At 36.4% G+C, this 12,090-nt stretch overlaps 2 protein-coding genes across 3 annotated transcripts in view; one reads left to right on the forward strand and one right to left on the reverse strand.

The window, feature by feature from the left end:
• Positions 1 to 2,419, forward strand: part of aspr (asperous) — a 34,373-nt gene extending 31,954 nt beyond the window's left edge. For both annotated transcript variants that reach the window (XM_067780002.1, XM_067780003.1), the window contains exons 5-8: positions 1,087 to 1,178; positions 1,240 to 1,627; positions 1,688 to 1,821; positions 1,882 to 2,419. In XM_067780002.1, the coding sequence (XP_067636103.1) occupies positions 1,087 to 1,178; positions 1,240 to 1,627; positions 1,688 to 1,821; positions 1,882 to 2,112 (845 nt within the window). In that variant the 3' untranslated portion in view covers positions 2,113 to 2,419. The remainder of the gene's footprint in view (positions 1 to 1,086; positions 1,179 to 1,239; positions 1,628 to 1,687; positions 1,822 to 1,881) is intronic.
• Positions 2,420 to 3,777: 1,358 nt separating this feature from the next.
• On the reverse strand, positions 3,778 to 7,218 carry Rab35 (RAS oncogene family member Rab35). Its single transcript, XM_067780004.1, has 3 exons — positions 6,371 to 7,218; positions 4,991 to 5,290; positions 3,778 to 4,932 (listed from the first exon to the last, which is right to left on the reverse strand). The coding sequence occupies exons 1-3, from the start codon at positions 6,420 to 6,422 to the stop codon at positions 4,682 to 4,684; spliced, it is 603 nt and encodes a 200-aa protein (XP_067636105.1). The 5' UTR covers positions 6,423 to 7,218; the 3' UTR covers positions 3,778 to 4,681.
• Between the last annotated feature and the right edge of the window lie 4,872 nt (positions 7,219 to 12,090).

A 12,090-nucleotide genomic window follows, 5' to 3' on the forward strand; every position in this document is an offset into this window, starting at 1 on the left:
AATCTTCTTCGGTACTCGCCATCGCCAACGCGTAGAGGTCCATAAATCTTTCGAAGAACTTTTCTCTCGAACACTCCCAAAGCCCATGAAAAGCTTCTAAGTGGAAATTCATCTACCTTGCAGATGCATGAAACACCAATTTGTAGGAAAAATTAAAAGGAGCACGACGCAAATTTGAAGATAAGCTCGGCCTAAATCTCTTCAGTGGTAAATGGTACTGGGCAGGCTTTTACCGGAGTGAGCGACCTCTCCTCTACCCTTTAAAATGGAGCAAGCGAGAAAACGTCTTAGAAACGAATATGAATCCGAGCATATAAAGTAAGGAAAACAACATCTCCAATGAAAACAACAACCACAGCTTGTGACGGTTTGCCTGCTGAGTTTTTGAATAACGGCAACGAGGACCTGCGAAAGCATACAAATCAACTGCTATGTCTAACATGGCCTTAGACTGTTTACCCGTCGACTCGTTTCGAAGCACTCCCTGCATTCGATGCGAAAGGAAATGCAATTCGAACACTGTCAAGTTACAGTTTTTTCCAGCTTTAGGCAGAAATCGGGGTAGTTTCACGCAAAAATGTGAAGTGGAAAATGTTTCTATTTCCCTAAAATTCTTTATTAATGGATTTTTCCAGTACGCACGTCTCGTAAGACAGCCTTTGTAACTCTAGCACCAATCATATTTTTCACTAATCCAAAATTTATCTGAAGAATCATATGCTAAAGTATGCAAGTATGTGATTAAGATAAGTTAAGGGTCTGAAAGCTTAAATCTGAACAAACACCTTGATTAGTTCAAACCCCTAGTTTCTTCATAATAGTTAGCGGATAAACATGTACATACCTATTTTATAACTCCAAGCTCCTTCGTTTTTCTCGTTGTTGGTTTTTATTCTGACAAAATGTTACTGGCGTATTTATTCACAGCAATTATCTTCTGGTTCTGGTATATAGGCTTAAGAGACACCTGTTTTGGCCGGGCCGTGCGATGGGCTATATATGAATTTATTATGTTGTGTTGTATCCAGTCAGCTCAAATTGTATAGAATATTATATATATATTTTCTCCGTTTCTTCTATTTTCAGATGAACAATGCCATCCCAGCCCTTGCGGCGTCAACACCAAATGCGAGATTATTAATGGCGTGCCTACTTGTTCCTGCATACATGGATTTACAGTAAGTTTAGCTACGTATAAGTTTTTAATCTTCTCTAACATCTTTTCTTCTATTTTTATAGGGAAATCCACTTTCCGGTTGCCGCCATGAGTGCGAACACGATGGCGATTGTAGTGCGCGCGACATGTGCAGTAACTACAAATGCGTGCCTGCTTGCCAACAATGCGGCACAGGCGCCACCTGCAACTCAGTTTCAGCACATCGTGCCATTTGCGAATGTCCCAAAGGCTACATTGGCTCACCATATACAGAATGTCGTCCCGAATGCTATGGCGATTCTGATTGTCCTGCTGGACGTCCAGCCTGTTTCTATGGCATTTGCAAAAATACATGTGATGGCGCTTGTGGTGTTGGAGCAGATTGTAATTTGCGTGGTTTGACACCTGTCTGCAGCTGTCCACGTGATATGACTGGTGATCCGTTCATTCGCTGTCGTCCATTTACCAAAGGTGTGTACGGAGTGCTTACAATTCCTAAGATTCAATTATTAAACGTGCTTATACTTTCAGAGGATCTCTGTGAACCAAATCCTTGCGGCACAAACGCTATCTGCGTACCTGGCCATGATAATACAGGACGTGAGCGTCCAGTGTGCAATTGCCTACCGGGATATACTGGCAATCCACTGTCCCATTGCGCGCGGGTTTGTAAAATGAAATTTATTTACAGTTCATTGCTTTTTTTACTCTTACTTCTTCTATAGGGCGAATGTCTGAGCAACAACGAATGTCCTGACCATAAGGCTTGTATCAACTATCAGTGCGTGAATCCTTGTATTGGTAAATGCGCATCCGGCGCTACCTGTGAACCAAAATCTCATTTGGCCGTGTGCAAATGTCAGCCCGGTTTTACTGGCGATGCACTGGTGTCATGTCGGCAAGAGCGTACATTCCCTGTAGCCAAGTATGATGGTTGCACACACTGTGGAAAATAGAGTTACTGATTTTATTAGAACGAATTACAACTGCCAAGCACTGGCAAGTGCATATGTGACATCTCTCTCAGCTCTCACGATCCACTTTTAGAGATTTTGAATAGATTTTTTTTTCTTTTTATTTCCAGTTATTTTATGTTTCTCATCCTTTGCATGCATTGATCTGAAATTAAGAAATTTATTTTAGTTTATTTTGTAATGAAAGCGTTATCTTTATACTCATCCCACGTATGTACATCGCGTTAACCGGTGTTTTTTTTAACTTTTTTAACTTTTTTAAATAAATTTAATTTATAATAATAAACAAGACCTTCGTTTACATTTTTTATATGCCTTCTGTGATTTAGGAGGCTAGTGAATCCGAAGTGGAACAAAGTGGGCGTAGTATGTGGTTAATGATGTAAACCTTCTATTTTTGTTCTTGTAACAAAACTTCGCATTGCCTAGTCGGTATTATACTGAAATGTTGTTGTTGCGATAAGGTTGCTCCCCGAAGGCTTTGGTGAGTGTTATCGATGTGATGGTCCTTTGCCCCATACAGATCCCGTACGCTCCGGTAACACAGCACCATTAAGGTGCTAGCCCCACCATCTCGGGAACGATTTATATGACCACGTTTAACCCTCAGGTCATCCCTCCCTCCCCACCGACAAGTTCCATGAGGAGCCTCGTCTGTAGCGAAACAGGATTCGCCGCGGATAGGTGAGGTTGACAATTGGGATTGGAGAAGCTATATATTGCGCTGGCTGGTTGTGCTACACACTTGAGTCTGGTATTTTAGTCGTCTTTTACGACAGACATACCTATCGGGGGTATATTCCGACCCCCTAACCCGCTGGGGGAATTATACTGAAATAACAGCCCTTGGTCGATTAAACCTTAAGTCAGCAAAAACACTCTCCGAAAGCTTAGTGACAATAAATGCCATTTATTAATGCGGATTGTTCCAGTATGTAATGAAACCCTAGTGGAAGGTTGACGGTTTTAATAAACGACTTCATGATTAGCGGCTTCCAGTTAATCAGCTTGTTATGAAGCTATATTTGTATTGCGATATGAGACCAAATTTCGTGTATAGAAGAACGAATACTGAGTTTCCTCTGCTGTTCTGTTTTCTTTATTTTGTTGTTGTTAACCATTTACTCGTACAGGCCTGTCGTAAAGATTTGTTTTCACGCAGCCCGTAGAAGTTGTCACAAGGTCACAAAAAATATTTGGTGGAAGGTCAATCTTACTCAATTGTTGCACGCAAGTATTAAAATCCTCATTCATTACAGTTTCGATCTGTCGGGAATAAACATTTCTTTGACCCTCAAACATAAATGCTTGGCTCTGCTATGCAGATTAATTCTTACCGAGAAGCGTTTTATGGCACAAATTCTCTCGAAGAATTCGCCAAATCACTGTCGAAAGCCGACCCCGCTTGGAAGTTTTTCTTTTCTAATTGAAGAAAACATTTTTCTAAGCTTTTGATGTTGCTTCAACCCATGATTTCGGTGTGGTAGGCAGAGCATACGTATCAGTATTATCCGAATGTTTTCCATGTTATCCGGATTTCCATGTCCATGAGATAATTTGAAGCCGTTTGTCAATGCAAACTTTAATTTTATTACTTCTTATTGCAAAAACTCAACATTGCCGTCGTTAATGACAAAAAAAATCGGGTTTCTTAGTTTTTTTGAAATGGTAAGACGTAATATCACTTATATTTAGTGGAGAATTTACTCTTTTTTGTTTACTAATAATTGAATACAGATTGTTTTTGCTTTGAACGAAAATGTATCTTATACATGTAGCCCTTTGGCAACAAAAAATAATAAATACCATTTGAAAGATGCAGTATTAAAACAACAAATAGATACTATGATACTTAAGTAACAAACAATGGAAATTAATTATATAAAAACTTGCAAATTCATAGATTACTTTTAGCATTTTAAAAAAGTACATTCCATATATATGTATTGTGCATATAATTGTGTATATAATAGGTAATGCGTATATATATAGATATAAATATATTTATATATACATATACCTGCTTACACGTACCTATGAATGTACATATGTATGAGTGTATATTATGTATATGTTTATATATATTCATGTGTATTTATAAAACGATTTACGCTATTGCAGTTTGCTGCACTTTTTGTTTTGGAGTGATTTTACTTTTTATGTACGCCTACATAGTTTTTTTTTTATGTTTTACAAAATTATTTCGTTTTTTGTACAACATCCTTTGTTCATTTATTTTAGATTAACTCCTATTTCTTATTTTTTTACAACTGCTACAAAAAAAAATCATCTATGTAATATGCGGTATGCTAAAACGTGCATCACTTATCCTTCTACATATTTTTACAACTCTCATGCCCATATTGGTCAACGCTTACGTGTAAGGTGTGTTGTTTTGATGTTGTATGCATTTCTGTTGTAGTGGTATGTTTCTCTTTTATTATTACATACACAATATTATATATTATTTTCGGTTATAAAATATGCTGAGTACTGTGGTTTTATTGCGCGGCGTTCTTTTACACAAAACCGTTGTAGTGTTACGTCCATTTCAACTGCAACATTTACTTTTTCGTTTGTTCTTTTGTTGTTTCAATGTGATACTGTCCTTTTGCTGTTCGTTTTGTGCGTTGCGCAATTTGTGCTGCAGCACCTGCCGCGTGATGGCAAGAAACATTTCCTCTACTTGTATATTGTCTTTGGCGGATGTTTCGAACAGCTCAATATCCATTTGACGCGCAAATCGTTGCGCATCCTCAGTAATAACCACCTTACGATCGGGATCGTCATTTTTGTTACCAACTGTAATGTGTGAAAAATATTTATTGCAACTTCGATTCAGAATAAAATATATGCTTACCCAGCACTTTATTGACCACGTCGCAATTATTTTGTATCTCATCCAACCATCGACGCACATTTGCAAATGATTCGCCATTCGTTACATCGTAAACGATTATAACACCATGCGTACCACGATAGTAAGTGCTTGTTATAGTGCGAAAGCGCTCCTGTCCGGCCGTGTCCCAGATTTGCAATTTGATGCGTAGTCCATCAATGACCACAGTGCGTATTTTAAAATCCACACCGATCGTTGTTATGTAAGTGCCGGCGAACGTGTCGTCTGAGAAGCGTATGAGTAGCGATGATTTCCCAACGCCTAAAGAACAAAATAAAGAAGTTTGTTTATTTGATCACAAATTAGGTATAGAAAAATTTTGAATTCTAGCGAACAATTGGCGAAATAGCCATAGAGATGGACCAGCGCCAGCAGATGGGTACAATTGTAATATTTAAAGAAAATGTTTGAAAGGGCTATTTGAATAAATTTCACCGTTTAACAATGATTGGTTGTTGGGCTGTTAGTATAATAGGAATTACTATTGAGTGTTCTTGTTTAAGGATTACAAAACCTTCCTCGAAACATTCGTAAAGTATTTTATCCCCGTGGAAATTGAACGTAGTGAAGTATGAGAATTTATTTGCCAATGAAGTAGTAGTTTCAGAACAGTCCGATCAAAGTGCGTTACTGATTGAAATTTTATCCTGCCTGTGGCTGTCACCCAGAAGTCGAAAAGGGAAGATTTGCCTGGGTATGCATATTTTTAAACTGAATGTCGAGCTGCGCCCAATTCAGATAAAAAAAATTATACTTTTCCAGTGACAACATGGTCTATGTACCCGTAGAGCTCAATCTGTTGGAGCGTTACAGAGGTAGCTACATTAGGAATGTGCAACCTTCCCCAAGGGAATTATAGTATTCAAGCCTTTCAACGGTAAACAACCTAACTTTGCCTGACTCGTCAAACAAATTTTCTTATAAATATTTCGCTTGTAATGCAAATATTTTTTTCACGCACATACACATGCTCACATAACACACTTGACCAGCCAAACCAGCTTTAATAGCAAGCGATCAACGGCCAGCGACCAGCATTAGTCATCTTCTGTTTATAAGGTTTACAGTATGGATGGTTGGTAGGTTGTTACAGTGCCGGCATATAAAGGCCCTATAATTGTTGTAGCTGCTTTCTGCTGCTTTCCTTCCCATACAACGCTAAAATTAGCTAAATATCTGGGATGCATTGCAACTCATTTCATAAATAAATTTGTTGACCCTAATTCCCTAAGGATGACCAAGCGCATATACACTTGAACGATTCAATTACACATCGCATGCTTCATAGCTTCAGACTTACAATCCTATTAGCACATTACTAAGGATTACACGTCTACTCACCACTATCACCTATGATAAGCAATTTAAATAAATGGTCAAAGCCGCGTGCCATATTATTTTGCTATTGTAATGTTTCTGTAAGTGGATTATACTCTCCGTTACGATTAGCAACGCCACCAGCAAAAAAAATTAGGCAATTAACCCAGTAAAAGTTGAATGGATTTTACGCTTTTCACAGTTTTACCGCTTTGCTTTGTTTTATGTTCTGGTTTTCGAGATATTGAAACAAATCGTGCTACTTTACGCAGTAAATGACCAATGGCAGCGATTCTTTTACGATACTGATAAGGTGCTCAATGTAGTTTGCGCCGCTTGTGGGTGATAGACGGTAGGTTGTTGCTGTTGGATGTTAGCACCATGGAATTTCAATAATCGGTCAGCACTTCGTTTAAACTATAAGAATTTTGATATAAAATGCTACTGATATGCTAAACATGCTCAGATATGGGTGTTAATTGTCCGAGTTCGCCCTATACATCGACTTGGGCTGCTTACAACGTTGGCGGTGGATGGATGTAAGTAGCTATTTGCACCACACAATGTGCATATGGTGTGTGTACGTTGAACAGTTTTAAAGCGACTTATCTTAAGTTTTATTCCATACTTCGCATTATTTTCTGTGTTTTATTTCTCGTGTCCAGTGACCAGCTCCCCAGCTCCAACTTTCAAACACCCTCCGTCATTTACTCTATAGACGACGTAAGCGGCAATGGCGGCCGCAGCAGCGACGCAGGCAGCGTCTGAGTAGACGATTTTTTTTTTTGTAGTTTCCAGTTTTTTTGTCGATTTTTCACTTTGTTTCAGCTCAAGTACTTTCAATGCTTTTCTTACTCTAAAATCTTTTTTAACACCGCTGCAATTTTTTAATTGAAACCTATGCAAACGCGACGTTCTATTCAATTGCTGTCCTCACTTTCAATTAGTGATGGCTCGATATTTCGCTATTGGTGATTGCATCGCCGCTATTGACAAATCGCTAATAGCTATAGCTATTGCAATCCAAATATATCAGTGATTGGCTATTTTCCTTCATTCGATTCTTTTGAATGACAATCACCTCTGGCAGAATATCGCCAATTGCGATTATAGCGATTGGCGATTTTCCTTCAGCATGGAATTCTAATACTAATAGCAGCGATGCAATCATCGATAGGGAGATATCGTTCATCATTGCTCATCTGTGTGCTTTACTTTCCGAAACAGCGAACGGAACAAAGCAAACTTGTGCAACAACTAGAACGACGACATTGTGAAGTCGGCTAGAAAAGCAGCCACGTGGTTTGGGTAATTTTTACAGACAAGCGAAAGATCGAACTCAAAAATAATCAACGCAAAGATCAAAGAGACCGCAAGGCACAACTCATTCAAAAGCAATTATCGAAGTGCAGAGGTATATAGAAGAAACTGTAATTGCACGAAAAGTTGATCCTTTTTTATGGTGGCAGAAAAACAATTACAAGTATCCCAATCTATCTCCTATAGCTCGCGAAAAGTTGGGGTGTTTAGGAACATCGGTTCCCTGTGAAAGACTTTTTTCTCAATCCGGCCTTATTCTAAGCGAGAGAAGAATGCGCTTAGATGATGAAAAGGCTAAAATCCTTATCTTTTTAAACGCCAATCATAAAATATAAAATTCGTTATATTTTGATTTTATATTTAAGTATTTATAATAAAATAATTAATATTTGTCAAAATATTAAACAAGCAATATAAGTTTAAACTTTAATTTCATGAAATGTATAAAAGAAATGGAATGACTGAATTTTTTTGTTTTTAATTACACTATGTGACGCCAAATAGACATGGGTCTTTAGACTTGGCCTAAGATTGATTGCCTGTGTTATTCATAAGTTCATACTTCTAGGCAGTAGCCGTTAACAGTTTTATAAAATTTGTGTTTTTGATGGTAAAATAAAAGAATTATAGAAACATATATCACTCGTCTTATTGTAAACAGATTAACTCAAAATTTAAGGTTTTTGGGAGAATGCAATTCAAGATTTGTCATATGGTTTGTATATGGTTGAATTCTCCGGCTAATTTCTAGGGCACTGCAGTGGGTGGGTAATTTTCTGCTAAAGAATATTTTTATAATAGTTTGAAGAATTTGCTATATTTTTCCTCTGTATTTTTAATTAAAAATTGATTCACTTTACTATACAAATTTATGCAGCCAAATACAACTTTCAGAATAAATTCATACGGAGTATTTCTGAATACATCGGTGTAGTATAATATAGTAAATAAATCATGTTTTTATGGTGTTACATATACAGATTTATTTCGGGTTGATTCATCTTACATTTAAAAATCAAAGCATTTTCAATTAACAAAATTATAAAACAAAGATGCATATACATTTATTTCAGCTAGTTTCATCTCATTGAGTGTAATACGAGTCTGAACATATTGTCGTCAGCCAGTTAATAATATATATCATAACATCTCAGAAAATTAGAATTTCACATTACATTAGTTTACAATTAAAGGTACATACTTTTTTCTTTTTATTCCAATTTTGGTTCATATATTCTAATAAAATTTAATTTAGTATAAATTAATGTATAACATTCAATCTACTCTGGTAAAAAGAGTTAAACATAAATTTTTTTTATACAAGTATACAAATAATTGCAGATTCGCTTATTAAAGATAAATTAAAGCGATCGCCATAGCTGTAAAAAATAGCCATAGCTGTAAAAAATAGCCATACCTATATTCACTGATAGCTCAAAATCGCTCTTCTGTATGGAATCGCTTGTTGAAATAAATCGATCGCTATAGCTATAAAAAATAGCCGATATTCAAAAATAGCCATATCTATTTTCGCTGATAGCTCAAAATCGCCATATCGTCCATCACTACTTTCAATTAAAATCATCAGTCGTTTCTTTGTTTTATGAAGAGCTGCCATATCATTACAGCTTGGATAACAGTGATGCCTGATTCTAAAATTGTATTAAAGGCCGTGACACAATGACATTTTTCATATAAATAGGTTTAACACAAGCTTGTGCATTCCAATAGCATCGCCACAATCAACAAAGATGTTGCCTTTGTAAATATGAAGGAACTTCAGACTTGGCTATTGAAGTTTATTACGCCTTGCCCATTCACATACAAAATTTCGCGAAGCACTGTTATAAACATTCTCCCTGTACAACAAAAATATTTGCTAACATATTTTGTGTTATAATCGATTGTAATATTGCAGTTTTTTATTGCGAAAAATGTTAGAAAATTACCAACCAGTGGGTAAAAATAATTTCACTTGCAAAGTGTGCCAACACCCTTAGCCAAAGCAAATGTCAAATTCTTCTTCTTATGCTTAGCTTTGAACAAAATTTGGGAGATGGCTACTTTTCAATATCAGGTGGCGCCAGTGTCGCTCATTCTACCGTTCTCCATATAAATACGTGCAATCTACTCATAATGCATACGCTTGTGTTAAACTCATCTATATGAAAAAAAGCGTATGTGTCGGAGCTATAAGTAGTATAAGTTTTAAGGGACAATTAATGGTGACTTAACCATAACGAGATAAAACAGCTGATCGAACCAACCTTATGGAAATCATTGTAATCGATTAATGATGCCATACCTTAACGCTAAAGCCATAACCATATCATAGCCAACTAAGGCAAGATGCATACGAGGCGTAGCTTCATAGACGCGTACAAGATATCACATGTAGCTGGGATTTCTCTACGCCTTAAGATCTGCACACGAAGCTACTTTCGAGCGTCGCTACAAAAAGCAAACCATTATTAAAAAAAATAAGAAATTAAATTTCTTCTGGTATATCCGTCCCCGAAACGAAAGGCAAATAGGTATTAAAAGTTTTTTGCCTCCCCGTGCCTTTGTAAATTAGAAAAGGCAACTTTACACCACCGGGGACTAGAGAAAAAAGTGATTTCTCGTTTCCAACACTTTTTAGCCTTTTAATCGCTTCAACAATGTCTAACCAAGCTTTTATGGTGTTGAATACTCTTTTTCGCTTTGGTGATACACCTTTCACGCACTTTTATTAACTAAAATAACATTTTCTAACTTTTTATTTGTATTTGTATTTATTAGGCAATTCATCCCAGCACAACAATTTGACAAAAATTATTTTACAGTGCTAGTCGGTAAAAGGCATAAAATAGGAACAATCTAATCTTGAAACTTAAAGCTAATGACTATGGCTAAGAAAAGGTTACAACAAATAATATATTTAATAAATAGTAAATAGATAAATAAAGGAATGATAGAGTACATTTGCTTAGAAGGAATCAGTATTTTAATTGTCTAGGTTATTATAGAAACTTGTTAATTCTTTATTGAAGAGCAGAGCATTGCTTATAAGCCTAAGTCTAGAAGGGAGCGAGTTCCAAAGACGTATGGAATTAATGAAGAACTGGCGATCAGATATTAGCATACGATGTCTGAAGTGGGTAAGGAGAACAGATCTAGACGACTGGAGAAAATTTAGCCTCCGATACAGATAGTCAGGTTCCTTCATATATATTAATTTATGTAGCGTAGTGAGCGTTTTAAGTTTAATAAGGTTATCGAAAGAAATGTTTAGCAACCTGTAAGCATGTTGAGAGACACAAATTTGCATACAAAAAAATGTAAACAAACATCTTGTTCTTCCTTTTTTCAAGCGTACGTACGCTCAGCAACCAACATTGCTGTACGCTTAGCTACACGAAGTTTTCATGCTTTGTCGCTTTCTTGCAGCTTTGTGCAGCTCTCCATTTAAGTACATGTGTTCGAAATCAAAGCGTACAGGTTTCGCTGCAGCGTCTAATACGCGTAGCCTCGTGTGCACCTTACCTAATTGGTTTTTGGTTTATCGCCATATCCATAACCTAAAAATATTTGAGTTGGAGAATTTATTAACTTTTTGTAGCTTTTATTTATTGTTTTGGATACGTGTTGACTAAGAGACTTATTTTTTGTTGTATATGTTTTTAAATTTTTGCGTTTTCTTTATTTGTATGAAATTTTCATGATTTTTAGGTTAAGGCACCAATAATTGATGTCATTTTGATATGGATAAGTAAAAATATCGTTATGACTATGGCGTTAGGGTTAAGGAAGTTTAATTGGCCCTTTATAGGCCTAAACAGCCGTAATAAAAGCTGTATGCTTTACACGCGTATACGTTTACGTTTGCGCGTAAAAAACGCTTACTCTCGCTTAGATAATGTTTAGGAGACCCATCTAGCGGCAACTAGCTATAGAATATGTTGTACCGAAAAGCGTAGACACAAACCTCTCCTGTATGGCTTTGTATAACCTATAGCTGAATCAATTGCAATGAATAGTGGACACACACAATTTGTAGAGGTAGTACATAGAATTGGTGTAGAGGTGAAACATATACACATATTTCAGTTGCATCTGTGTATAATGTGTATTGAAATTTAGAGAGATTTAACATGCAAATGCAACAACAATGTGATCCATATGGTTCACATTGTAACTTCTATCTTGGATGGTTATTAAAACAAGAGAAATGTTCGGGTTAATTATTTCAGTACTTTATTTTTCAGTGCTCAATATCCAATGACAATGACGAGGATTATGAAACTTCAAAAATTCCCAAATACGTCTAAAAATTTTGAGTGGAACTACCTTGTTTTTTGCATCATGGAATTGCTTCTTTTTTGTATCAAGCATGGCGAAACGATTCAAGGTGGCAGCATGGTTACATACCTACAAACATATAT

Source organism: Eurosta solidaginis, chromosome 4 (genome assembly GCF_040869045.1).
Source record: "Eurosta solidaginis isolate ZX-2024a chromosome 4, ASM4086904v1, whole genome shotgun sequence".
NCBI lineage: Eukaryota > Metazoa > Arthropoda > Insecta > Diptera > Tephritidae > Eurosta > Eurosta solidaginis.